The sequence below is a fragment of the Halyomorpha halys genome, unplaced genomic scaffold (genome assembly GCF_000696795.3).
Source record: "Halyomorpha halys isolate HHAL.00 unplaced genomic scaffold, Hhal_1.1 Scaffold577.1, whole genome shotgun sequence".
Taxonomy (NCBI): Eukaryota; Metazoa; Arthropoda; class Insecta; order Hemiptera; family Pentatomidae; genus Halyomorpha; species Halyomorpha halys.
In genome coordinates, this window is record NW_027113760.1 from 602,054 (window position 1) to 616,497 (window position 14,444).

The 14,444-nt window shown below is 29.6% G+C and overlaps 2 protein-coding genes across 7 annotated transcripts in view; one reads left to right on the forward strand and one right to left on the reverse strand.

Moving 5' to 3' along the window:
• LOC106684402 (WD repeat-containing protein 47) overlaps nucleotides 1–14,444 on the forward strand; it is a 353,715-nt gene that overhangs the window by 234,598 nt on the left and 104,673 nt on the right. The gene's annotated exons all lie outside the window — the stretch shown is intronic.
• LOC106684404 (acyl-CoA Delta-9 desaturase) overlaps nucleotides 5,648–14,444 on the reverse strand; it is a 10,164-nt gene continuing 1,367 nt past the window's right edge. The window contains exons 2-6 of the mRNA XM_014426469.3: nucleotides 13,267–13,448; nucleotides 11,550–11,680; nucleotides 9,561–9,766; nucleotides 7,317–7,502; nucleotides 5,648–6,240 (exon numbers count right to left, since the gene is read on the reverse strand). Coding sequence (XP_014281955.1) covers nucleotides 5,901–6,240; nucleotides 7,317–7,502; nucleotides 9,561–9,766; nucleotides 11,550–11,680; nucleotides 13,267–13,447 — 1,044 coding nt within the window. The 5' untranslated portion in view covers nucleotide 13,448 and the 3' untranslated portion in view covers nucleotides 5,648–5,900. The remainder of the gene's footprint in view (nucleotides 6,241–7,316; nucleotides 7,503–9,560; nucleotides 9,767–11,549; nucleotides 11,681–13,266; nucleotides 13,449–14,444) is intronic.

Sequence of the window (14,444 nt, forward strand, 5' to 3'; positions counted from 1 at the left end):
TATATATATATATATATATATATATATATGTATATAACCTGTAGATAAAGACAAATTTACGATACACCGATAGTGATCAAATTTTCAAGATTTGTATATTTCCATGAGAAAGGTAGCAAAAGACATTCTTGGCTCAGAAATTTGAACTCAAAGATCATTCTGGTTTGATAATAATTATATCATAGCAACTGAAGGACACAATACTCCAAAAATATAATACCAAAATTTCATATGTAAGGATGAAACAAAGGTGATAGAGACCTGAGTGATAAAGCTTCAGTGAAATTCTGGACTGAGACAGAGAGGCCTCCTGTTCACTATATATTCATTGTTAAAGTTGTTCGAAAGCCAAAAATACAGACCAATAATCCAATTTACTACAGGATTGCTCAATTTTAGACTGTGCAAATATTTTGCCATTCGTTTTTTGCGATTTTGCAACATTAAATGCTATTTTCCCTTACAGTTGAAAGGTAAGAATTATTGGTTAATTCTGTCAGGCACTAAGTTTCATTGTACATCTGGAGATAAAACATTTCATCACTTCTTAGTTTGTTTTTTTTTCAGTCATAGCCATATGCGATGGTATAAATATAATGGAAATTGATTATTAATATAAATCTAATTATATTTTTGCTTTCTCAAGTATTGTGTGGTCTCTGAATCATCCCAACGGGAATATTATCATTTTAAATCTTTTTTTTTATTATCAGCAAGTTTTTGAAAATCTATTGACTTATAGTCTCCAATAAAATGGTATAAAAAACCATTAGTCACACCACAATTATAGTGAATATCTAAAGAAATTTGGCTAATGAAATCCAGCCTTCTAATTTAAAGATGCTTTGTCATAAAGAGGTGTTTATTATTATTTTTTTTGTATATTTACTCCGTTACCACATCTCCTCATACTTTATCATAGTTCCATGAGAAGAAGGCCAGGGAGTAAAGAACAGTGAAAGATACTTATTTTATTGTATCAACATCTCATACTGAATTTGAGGTCTTCTTCAGGGCTAAGTACAAACAAGACAACAACCATATTAGAATAAACTATGTACAATTTAATTTAATAAGAAAAAGATGATGACAAAAAACAGAATATGTATATTAGAATCAGACTAGTTTATATATGTAGATAATGAAAAATGATTATTAAAATCATGAGCCAAGAAAAAGATATTAGAGATATAAAAAGTTTAAAGATATGTAAGTAGAATAACACAATTAATTAACTAAAATAAAAAGTTATATAAGCTAAATGGGGACACCGTTCTAAGAATAGTATGATAAGCAATAATGAATTTTATTCTAATATGGCTGTTCACTAATTATTAAAATTAGGAAATGTTTTACCAATTATTATATTTTTAAGCTTTCCATATTTTTTTTATTATCGTTTTCTTTTTTTTTTTATGATTTTATTTTTTCATTATTTATTAGTTCAATTTTTATATTCATTTTTTCTTCTCTCATATTTTACTGTTTGTTATCATCTTTTTCTTGTTGTGCTGTCTTTAGTTTTATTCCAGCATGGTTGTTATCTTCTTTTTACCTAGCTCTCAGGAAGGCCTGAAATTTGGGCAGAAACCTTAGCAGAATAAAATAAATATCAGTTATTAGTGTTCTTCACCCCTGACTGCACCCCCTGATCATCTTCTCATGTTACTTTAAGGTAAAACAATATACACATTATAATTTATCATATTTATGATTAATTGCTTCTCTCTAAGAATTACCAGTCAATAGGATCATTCATTAAAAGTCATTCTGTAAATTTTATGTCAATTCTTTATTCATATTACACTGATAAACCATTAATCAAATTTATCATTTTTTTAATGTATGAAATGTTTTGTTTATGTCCTTAATATCATACTTTTTATTTCATACTGTGTGTGGTGGAAAATTAATTATAATTTATTATAGAAATTGCTAATTAATTAAATATTTTAGTGTTATTATTAGATTTGATGCTATGTTCCAAGTAGAGATTCTGCTTCAGCATCAACTGCCAGTTTTCCTGATTTTTTTTTTCCCCTTATTTTCTTACTCCCTGCCTAACCATTTCTAGCCATTTTAGGTTGCTTGTATTTCTATTAATAGTTTCTGTAGTAGCTTAATCAATTCACCACCACTATGCTTTATGAGCTATAGAAACAGAAACTTCATCAAAAATAGCCGCTTTATAATTTTAAATTTATCAATCAAGCAGCTTCCTGTTCTTCTTCATCTATTGGTTCAATTAAGTCTTCATCACTAGTTGCTGCCAGTGTGTTCCGTTCCTCTTGTGGTTGTGTATTGAGAAAAAAAACTAACATAATCAGTACATCTGTCCGTCTTTTGATATTCTGCTTCAATTTTATTTTTCATAGGCTCGAATTCGATCCTTAAAGTCAAACATTGACCTTTTTGAAACAGGTCTCTGCTATTTCTCCTACAAAAAAACTGTCCCATTTGCTTTAAAAATTAATTTTATCACTGCCTTTTTTTACTTCTGTACTTATGCTTTTCTTCTGTTTTAACTTGCTTATATTTATCCTCAGATCTACATGTGTGTCTTTTTTTGAAATATATTCCTATAAATCTTATTCGTTCTATCTGTAAATACTAGACATTCCTCATTGAACTACTCATTTCACTAGTTAAGTTTCTTCATTTCCAGAATAGTTTTCACTATTATAGACAGTCCTTTTTGCTAGTAGTGCTTGCTAAGTGGTATCAATATTTTGATCAAGATTTATTTATTTGAGTTTTGCATCTAGACTATGGTAGGAATTTTTGTTTATTTCAAGTTTCTTTAGTTTCCTAATTCCAAATCTAGTTGTTCCATACCCTCTGTGTTTTAGTATTTGAGATCCTATTTCTTATCTTACCATTACTTAGATAGTGTATAAATCAGTATTTGTCCCTCAATATGCTTGACATTCTGTTGAGAAGATCTGTGTCTCACACTCATAAGCATATGGCCCATCTGTGATGCTTAGGAATTAAGTTTGGCCCAAGAATTAGGTCATTCAATTAAAAATATTTAAATGTGATATTTGGTTTGTTTTTATTTTAAAAAATAAATAAACCCTTGTTTTTTATAATTGTCTTTTTTGAGTTAGAAAGAATTATTTTTGACAGTAAAACAATGAAATATTTTGAATAGTTAGAACAAGATTTAAAACTTATAAAAGTTTAAACCTAATAAAAGTCACAGTATAAAATCTTGAATTGGCTATATCTTCTCCAGTGATGTCATGGCAACTAGAACAGGGTAGTTACTTCCAAGTAACTACTTACAGGTACCGAAGAAAAAAACAAATACTGAGTCCTGAGGGAGTGGATGCCTAAGGAGCAGGGGGCTACTTAGTAGACTTGAAGAACCTTGTCGAACTGGCTGAAGGATTTATTTGATACAATGATGCCATATTCCCATTCCCTGTTAGTTGCCGGTTGTTATAAGCAAAAATCCAATTGTTTTCCACAATCAGTAGTAAGTAATAATAAAATTTTATGTTTTGAAATTCTCGCTGACGAGAGATTAGAAGCAATTTTATTCACAGTAATAGCTGCCACTGGTAATGCTCCTGGCCATCTGCTATTTTTTGTTTTTGCTATTTATTTTAGGGATAGCCAAAGAAAAGAATTTCAAACCAAATTGATGGGCGCTTTGATTAGGATTGAAAGACTATGCAGAGAAAGAAAGAGAGTTTGTTTCAAATTGAGGACATTGTAACCTGCAATAGAAAAGCCCAATGAGCAAATTAAAAATTATTAAAAAGGATGTCAAGCCCTGGGGTACCTCCAGTCGCAAATGCTGCTGAGAGGAAGTTGTACTGACTAGGCTGAGAATAGGTCACACGAGGCTCACCCACTCCTATCTTATATCAAAAGAAACACCTCCGAACTGCCAGTATTGCAATAATAATTTAATAATAAGCCATGTTTTCCAACGATGCCCATATTTTACACCACACCTCAATAGCTTGGGACTAAGCCAAGATATCTCAAAAACCATTGGAGACGATGATAAGGCAATAGAATTGGTGTTCCAGTTTTTAAAATCACAAAATTTACTGACAAAAATATAACTTGATCGGAAGAAAAAAAAATAATAATAAAAAAAAAATAAAAATAAATAAAATTTAACGAATATTAGCAAAATTAAATAAAATATAAATGGCGTTGATGACCAATGAAGTTTGGCGCCACTAAAGAACCAAACAAACAAACAAACCTGCAATAGAACACTTTATATTGAGTATTTTAATTCCCCATCATGGCAGCCTCGAGTATGCAGCTGTGCAGGTTCGTATCCAACTTGGGAGGTTTAGTTTAATTTCGTGTTTGCCACACGGAATGAAAACTCAACCTTCCCCCTCTGGTTAGAATATGTTAGTAAGTTATGTGATAACCACACCCTGTACCAGAAATGGCCTGGTTGGTAGTAACAAAACAAAATTGTTTGTTTTAAACCCTGTGGAACATAAGACCGTAGCTTTTCAGTTCATTTCAGACTAAGTTAACAGAGAGAAAAATAAAATAAATCCTTTTTTCTTCCTGGCTTTTTATGTATGTTTAGAATGAGTTCTCTTCCTTACAGAAGTTACCAACAATTCTTAAAAGCTAAATAAGCCGCCAGTTGTTCCCGGTCTTAAATGCTGTTTATTATCTTTAAAGATAATTGAGCCTTGGAGAAAAACGGGAAGTGTTTTTTTTTCAACCTAGACAGTGAGCAAGATCGTTGAGAGAGAATGGATTAGGTTAAATCTTTGATAAATAGCCTGTTTGAATTTATCATCTCTTTCATCTGGTGGAACTGGTTTGTGAAATTCGTACACGTAGAATGAGAAGCAGAGCTGTAATGACTGAGATTTTGTATGATCTTGGTATTGTATTCAAATTATCTTGGTAAGCTAACAAAACGAAACGAGTTTTAATATTTGTTGGTGGTCTTAGGAGCAATGTTCGTAAAAAGTCATCCTTTAGCTGATCTCAAAAGATTTTCACATCACTCTTTCAATTGCTGATAAAGTGTTCATTTTTTTTCCTACTGTGCAAATTCTAAGATTTTTACTGTAATATTGAGTACCTATTAGATATCGTTATATTAAAATAAGTGATACTACTAACTCAGTTATTTCATCATCTTGTGAATCAAGAATATATAATGATGTTTTATATTTAACGTATTCCTAGAAAATAAATATTGTGACACTATCCGCTGGTCACGCAGAAATAGATGTTTTTTATTGCCGCTATAATTTCTTGTTTTTTCTCATTCATCATTGTTGATTTGATTTGGTTTTGTCGGGGTTACTAGTTTTGGAGTTGGAAATAACACTAAAATAAGTTAAAATTACCTTATATATTGAATGAAGTAGAAAAATATTTGAAAATCACAAAACCTTGACTCGGTTAAACCTCCAGTCTTGCACTGGCCACTGGAACTAGCCACACCTTAATCATCTCAGATAGTTATTAAATAATAACTTTTGAAATATTGTATAATACCGATAATATTACTGGGTAAATAATCTATTATTTTGGTTTAGATTGCTAATTTAATTTTTAATAAAAAGTTGTTACAAATTTGTATCTATATATCTTGCTCAGTTTGTTAGTATTTTGTTTTCACAAGTTGACTGTACTTTACCTGGGACTAGATTTCACACTGTTTGGCTACATCTTTACACTGTGGGAATTACATCTTAGATGCACAAATATGGTAAGAGAACAAACAACGAGATAATCCGTTGACAGCCAGTAACACAAACTGGTTTTTTGAGAGTCGTAACACTTTATTAACATAAATACTACTTGTTACAATTAAGAAAACTACTATATTGTCACGTTTAATAATTTAATCTATTTTACAAATAATTTATTATTACTATTATTAGATGAGGTTTTTATTCTAGCTTTACTAATGATGAAAAACTCTCTTCATATGGACGAGTTTCATCTCCATATCCCCAAGAATGGGTTGTTTCACATTTTGTATTTTCTTGTGTTGCTGATAGGATTCCCGTTCGCTTCATCCTCGCCAATACAATATGTGAAGGTGCAGTTTTAAGATCATAGGCTTGGCCTAGTTTAGCCATAAATTCGATAAATAAAGCTGCCAAATTTATACGAAAGCCTCCGAGTTCAGCTGATCTGTAGTCCCAAGGAAATGCGTGATGGAAATTGTGCCAGCCGTCTCCAGCTATTCCTAGACTGACTAACCAGTTGTCAGTTGGGTTAATGTTTCTAAAAATAAAATTTATAATTAAAAATATTCTCTTATGGTACCTAGTTGCATGATTGATGAAATGTACAATCTGAATTATTAGATTGTCATTCTAAGAAGGACATGTTTTAAATTGTTATTTTTAAGAAGAACATGTTTTAGGAAACTTTCATAGTCATTTACTTTTCCAAATTCATGGACACAAAGGGACTTATTCCCATCCTGTTCGTAGCATTCTCTAATCCAACTCGGTTGAATTTTAGAAAGAAGTTAGGAAACTGAATTAATATCTCATTTTCTTAATTCAGCCAATAGTTACGTTTGAAAGTAATATCAGAAGATTGGTTGGGCCATATTCCTTTTTAACTAACATGGACTAAATAGTTTTGCCAATCATTTTAAGGTTTCCTAAATTAAAACCTGTAAATTTAAATATGCACCCCAGTGTATTTTTTCGGTTTAAAGCTGTGGTCTCCGATTATCTCGAGAAGAATTATGTCCGTCTCTAATGACATTCTAATCGATCAAACTAAATTTGTGATCGTATTTTTTAAGTGGTTCTAGAAATAAATTAACTGTGACTTGTCTATACTTTGAAACAGGTTGACATATATCAGTATTTATGGGCCTAATTCATGAAGATGGCAGGTTGGATTTCGAAATGCAGTAGAACCCCGCTTATCTGCATCTACCAAATCAGAAACCGTAATTCTCCTGTACGTTTTCTGTTTTGTTTTTTCAAACACATTTAGGTATTTTTTTCACTATGAATCAGTTCGAAATTATAATTGATGTTGGTTACGAATTAATTTAAACAGGGAAACACTATATTGAAAACGCTATCCGTACATTTTTATTTATTTTTCTGATTATGTTTAGGCTGTTGTATGTTTCTTCGCAGTGAAACGATACGAAAGTCTATTACAAAGCAGGTTTTTTCCAACATGATTCAAAACTATCATCAAACTGATTGTTTTGTGTCGAACATATCTAATGGACTGGACAGCTAATGTTTATCTGTATCATTTACTCGTGTTATTAATTTAGTCTTCCATGTTAATATTTTCACAGCTAAGTAGATCATTAGTGAACTTACTTGTCATAAGGTCTCGACCCAAACTTATGCGCTGCACTGTTTATTAACCAGGTCATGTGGAGTGTAAAACAATAGCGGAGCATCACTGCCATGAAGAATGAGGTAATCATTGTTTCCTTCCAGAAAAGCATGGGCACTAAGGTTGGCATTACCATGCTAAGTGGTATAACGAATTGATAATAATATCTGAAACAAAGCTAATTCAATTATACATACATGATAATACACACACAACTACTTATATACATACCTATCGTCGGATCGGAAGAAGCCTGCTATATGGCGCAATAAGAATTACAACTTATAAATGTGTTCCACATAAAAATACAGATAGATTGCTGTCGTTTTATTGTGAATACACAAAAATGGATTATTTTCAGTTGTGAGTCTTCTTCCAAACCGACGGGGCGCAATTTTCAAAGAGCCTACTAAGGTTTGTGTACCTTTTAAAAATCAACAATTTATGCAATTAGTTTTTAATTTGCATTTCTATAACCCAAATAGGTTTTATTTTTATTATATTTTTTTAAAACTCCTAATTAGCCACTTCCTTGAAGTAAAAGCTACTTTTCTCAAACAATGATTAACATGGCTCATTCTTTTACAGCCAATTTAACACTTTTTCGGTACGTTAAAGTGCTGTAGATATATTATATTTTGTACGGTAAAGATCTTCACTTATATATAATGTTTAAAACGTAAAATGTAATTAGTGCAAACTTATTGACGTTTTGACCCTGGTTCTTGAAAACATTTGGAAGAAATGAAGTTTCAAGTTTTGTGGGTTAATATTTCAAAAATAATTTTGTAATTTAAGGGATTTATTATTAGAATATTTTTATCTGTATTGTCTTATTTAATATGTTTAGGCAGCTTTATTGATTTTTATTGAAATGAAGTAAATTAATAAATAAATATCAAGTTTTGTATTTTTTCCTTTGATGAAAAATATCCTGAATAGGCTTTGGTTAATTATTTTTTTTGGATGGATTCTTTTGTTTGCCGACATAAAATTTATTTGTTATTCAGTTAATAATATATAATTATATAATATATTGTAATAGTTTATATAGATGTTTCACAAAATGGACGATTATAAATCTGTATTTTGGAACTTCCCGCTTCAAATTCACTATGCGCACTTCCACTAGAAGAGAAAAAGTATCGTCTTTCTGAATATTATTTAATTCTTTCCTTAATCCTTCATGGAGTTTAAATTTAAACTTTAGATTGTGAAATTACCTGATTTTTTTTAAAGAAATTGATTTTTAGATTGATCTTAATTTTGAACTTGCGAGTGACACATAACAAAAAATGTTTACTGCATTTTTAATTTTTTTGTAATATAAATGACGGTATATATAATAAATTAAAATGGCCTATTAACTTCTTTATTGTACTTCAAATAATGGAGTTTTTTATTTTTGTATCTTTAGTTCGATAAGAATAATGACTTTTCTACTATCTCCTTTGATATTGAGTTAGGAAATTGTTCTTTTTTTTTATTTGTATCATCTCATCATTGGTCTGAACAAAAAGTAGTTGCTTCATATACTTTGCTAATCTGATGTTGCTTAAAGCCGTATATTATATTGAGATATCTACGATAGTTTCTCATAAGTTGTGAAAGCTGCGGGCTTTATAATGTTGGTACCCTCACTACGTCACGGGTGCCTTATAAATATCACCTAATCTATGTTAGTTAAACATGCTAAAATAATCTCTTGTAAATTTTAATGATGATTGCACTTTTATATTTTCCGTAAGCTGAAGTATGGACAGCTTTTAAATAAACTCTTGTTGGTTCTATTTTTTTAACAAATTGATTCTGATAAAATTGTTCGATTGGTTAACATGATGATAAGCAATACTCTACCTGGTTAATATCATGTTAGGACTTAAGTCTATTAATTAAGTTAATTTATTTATTTTATTATATTTTTTTATACGCTTCTACATCATAATTGTTTATGTATCTTGTATAAAAGAAATTTTGCTCTCCTTGATTTATAAGGATTAAAACTTTATATCAATTTTGAGTCACTTGCGAAGCTGTTTGAGTTCTCTTTTAAATTTCCATTTTGCGGTTTTCAGGGAACAACGAAAAAAAAATTATCTCTTGAGAGTTAGTTTCAAGCATAAGACATTGATACTTGACACAACTGGACAGTTAGGCTTTTTCTTGCATTGTCACTGGTCGATCGAAAATGAATTAATGATTTGTTAATTCATCATCTGACTTACCGATGTTGAAACATAACCACAGGATTGGCATGTAAATCGTCAAGAAATATAGTTTTTCCCTTTTCCATAACTAATGGATTTTTTTTCATCATTAGCCATCCGATATGTGAGTAAAAGAATCCTCTTCTGGAATTATGTGGGTCCGCGTCAGTGTCCGTGTATTTGTGGTGGACCCTGTGGTCTCTAGCCCATCTATATATACTTTTCTGAAACATTATATTTAATAAAAAAAATTATAATATTTATAATAATAATGTGTCTATCACTCACTGAGGTTTGTTGCACTGCTTGAAAAGGTATATTTTACTCACAGTGTCTTAACAGTTTAATTATTGCTGTTAGGTCTTTTTTTTTTAGGCCAATGAACATTTAAAAATTGTTTGTTATATATTTTTAGTTTTTTATAATAAATAAATATTTAGAATGTTTATTAAATTAAACTATACATATATAAATTATTTATAATAAGAGAAATATATTTTCCTTTCAGTAACAATAGTCGGCTGAAAAAACAAAACAATTGTAGCTATCTGTAGTAAAACATACAATAAATCTTACAAAGGTAAATTAAGAGTATTTTAAATAAAAATACTTTTGCTAATGTACTATGATTAGAATTATTGTAATATATATTATCTGCGTACGTTACAAAACAATGCATTTGTCGATATTTAAAATTAATACTTTTACATAAATAAAATCTTTCTATGATTATTTTGAAATTCGTCAATAAATTAACCATAACATTAAAAATTAACAATATAATTAATTATTTACTATTTTTCAATAAAATAACAGCAAATTTAATATATTTTGAACATAATGATATCGTAGTTCTAGAAAATGCAGTTAATTAATAGTTAAATGAAGTATTTTTATGGATCTTTAATATATTTTACCTACCATTAAGTTATAAAACATATAAAAATTATATAAAGTTAAATTGAATGCGTTGGTTATTTACATTTTTTTAAAAATTGGATTGAGGAAAATATTTCATTTTATGGACCTCGATACTCGACACCCGACTCGATTATTCCCTAGCCCAGATTTCACAAGGGCTATTTATTTTATTGAAAGATCTAGGATTTGACGACATTGCGCCTCTACGCATAAAAAAGACAATAAATATAACAAAAACTGGATATCCTGTCACCAATTTGGGCAGGTTATCCAGTTTTTTTTACCTATCCCTGTCAGTTCTTGTTAGTTTGACGAATTCATTTCAAAATGTCGCGCCCATTATCTAGCTTGGAACCATTGGATAATTCCTTTAGGGGTTGATGTAAATTAGGAGAGCCAAGGACATTTCACGCATCCAATTTAGACTTATTATAAAAAGCTGTTTGATGGATCTTTTAGGTCGACATATATTTTAGAATAATATATTCCTTATGATCGAACAGATGTCACATTTTACTAGGAATGTCATGTCGAAAATTCGTTTTCATCAATCAGCCTGCTCTTCAGAATGACATGACACTTCTATCTTAGAATAACAAAAGGTTGTACCATAAATTGTAACCTGAAACATAATTTTGGTGATAGTTTGCTTGGGTCTCTATAATGTGATGGCGCTTTTCCTTGTTGACTTATAAATAATGTTTCGGTTCGTTACGCATGTTGTAAACAGAGAAAAAATTCATCAACTGTAGTTATGATCACATTAACTTATCTCTTGTAAATAAATATAATGGATAAGGACCGTAAAAAAAAAGTAATAACCCGTGCTGCAAAATCGTGATTAGAACGTGCTATCTTATTTTTCAGAAACTGTTAATTGTTGGGAATCGATAAAGATGAATGTTTAAGTGCTAACGGGTCTGAAATATTTTTATTGAAAGGATAAATCTATTTCGGGTCAGTTAACAACGTATATGTTATTAAGGTTTTCGTGCATACATTTATGCATGATGTAGTAAGGAAAATTTAATTTTTTTAAAACTATTTATATTCATAATGTTGAAAAACTATTCTTATTAAACTCACTTGAGCAGCCACGGTACAGAAAAAAGCCAGAAGAAGTTCCAATGGCCTTTTCACTTTATATGAATTATGAGACCAAAGCCTGTGTACTCCCGCTACAACTCCGATTGCAGTTATTTCATAAAGCAATATTGCTGAAACATTAGTTGTATTTAAAAGAATACAATTTACCTAAAAGATGGTGTATATATTATACAAAACACATAATTATGTCCCTAGTCCTACAATGAAAAAGTTTGAAAAAATAAAAACAAATTGATTTTTGATTACGAAATTAATTTATAATATATGCCTTACATATACATGATTCAAGGAAATGGAAATTTTTAAAAATGGCCACTGCTGGCTGGTCTTATCACAGACACGCCTTGGGACCAGCCGTCGGCTGCAATGTGTATTCTTGTGGAAATTGTCAACTTATTTTACCAGGGCTTTTTTTCAGGTTCTCGCATGTATCTCATCTGCAAAGAGATTTTAGTTCAGAAACTTTATCATGTTCTCATGAGTATCTTTTTGGTAATTGCTGACTTGTGTTTTGATCTCATATTAACATAAAATAAGCCTTGCTATCCTATTGTATCAATATTGAGTCATCATTTACCTCGGATAATTCTTTCTACACGTTAATGAATTGTGAATTTAATTGTATCTATTAAGGCTTAATGCACTGGTGAAAGTATTCGACAATAGTCCGTAAAAGTAATGCATACTGCGATGTAAGACTGACCCGGCTCCCTACAATTTTTCCAACTTTTTCTTGTAACACAACTCATAGCTAATAAAACCATATAAAGTAGTTTGAGATAGCAGGAAAGTTGTTCATCTTCAGGCCTATACATTCCTTTGATTATTACTTAAAGTTTTTCAAGTATCTAGTTTTTAAGTTAAAATAAAAGTTAAACTTTAACTTAAGTTTTCGTTGGTATCCTAATTATCAAAATCAAATAATTTGGATTAATTATGTTAATTTTCAGCTTCATTTAGTTTTTAAAAAAATACTAATATTGGATAGCAAAAAGGAAACAAGCAGTAAATAATTATGTCCTGTTTTATGTTTGCTGATGTTTACGTTGTACGTCTTTGCGGTTGTGAAAACCAGATTATAGGAATAAAAGGGAAAAAAATTGGTTGGGATATAATTAGAAAATAACTAATTAGTTAGCGTTTCATCAATTCAGTCATTATTAGGTGTGAAAATAATAAGATTTAATGGAAGCAAATGAAAGAGACCTTGCTTCACGTCAATAGTCTTTCTTGTGCTTTTATTTCCACTATATTTAATGTTTCACTTGCCTAACTACAATATCTTTGGTTAGATGGCTAAAAAAGATAAAACTTATTCCTGAAGAAAGGGTTTTTCAAATTCCGAAGTCTTTTTCGTTGATATTGAGCAACCATCAAATTTTTATTTTTTTATCTTGAAGATTATAGGAAAACAACATTAGTGGAAAATTATAACGTATAAGTCCAATACACAATATCGTATGCTGGATTTTTTTTTTAAAATTTACAATCTCAAAGAAATGTAAAAGTAACTTTTCTCATTTAATTACAGATAAGTACTAATTATTTTCGTATAACGTTTACATAGTCTTACATAAAGTTACGTATTGTACAGTAAAATTATTGTGTGTATTACCTTCAACAGCACTCAAAACTATAATATTTTGCATTTTAATTTTTTGAATTCTGAAATTTATTAGTTTAAATATGTACTCACTCCATATTATAGTTTGCAATTTAGCCTCTTTTATCAAGTAAGCTCCATACAGTGCACTCAGATGTATGAATACAAATACTCCCACGGTTCTCCATTTTATAATGTCTTTGTATTCTTTCCTCGGTACTTGGATATCCTTCGTTTCACTTTCATTTAGTGATTTTTCTTCAAAATAGGCCATCCTGATAATATATAAATAGAAGATTGATAACAGATAAATATATTAATTTCACGTTGCCAAATTATTATAACTTACTTACACAATATATTCTGGTTTGTACAATTTTAATGTGTTCTAAGTTCTGTAGAATCTTATGAAAAATCTCATTCATCAATCAAAATCATATTTTTCTGAAGTATATAAATAAAGTACAGAATTTTTTATTCCATCTTTAATATTTTTTTCGAAATACCTTGAATGAATTAATTTACTTAAATTTTTATCTTTAGTAATAGTTTATTTGTAAGTGTATTTAATCTGTTTGAATGAAGTCGAAATGTCAGAGCTCTTTTCCTATTGATTTCACGACAAGCAAAAATTAAAACCTGTGTATAAAATGATTCCTTTTTAAAAACAGTAAGCTGAAATTCCTATTTTTTTATGTGCTGTTTTTAAGGTTTTTATATTTTTTAAGCAAGTTTTCTTTGAATCTGTTCCCAAGAAGTTAGTGATGAATATAAAATAAAAATCATGAAACAGCTGGTTGAATCTGGCATGATTAAATTTAAAAGCTGTTTAGCGCCTATGTTTGTTGCGTTGTCCTAATATAGTGCAATTGTTCTATAATGTTAATATCAAGGTATAATTTTTTATCGGAAACTTGGAATCTAAATTTTTTGTTCGTTTACTGAAATCGTAAATGTAAAAACAGAGCTTGCCTTGAAGAAATATGAGTTTCTCTTTCGATCCTGTTGTAGTCTTGTAGGTTTTGGAATATCTATCTTTGTACGATGTTGTTTGGTAAAATTATTTATATTATTGTAGAAGTTAAAAAGAAGGACTATTTTTAATGAAAACATTATTAATTTTTTCTGATAATCTATTTACATTCCTTCCATTTCGCTGTAATTCTGCGAACAAATATTTAAAGAAGAAAAACAAAAAAAAAGTATCGTTTTTTAGTGAAATGAAAAATCGAAATTTACCGGTAGATTAAAAATTAGTGTGAATACTTTAT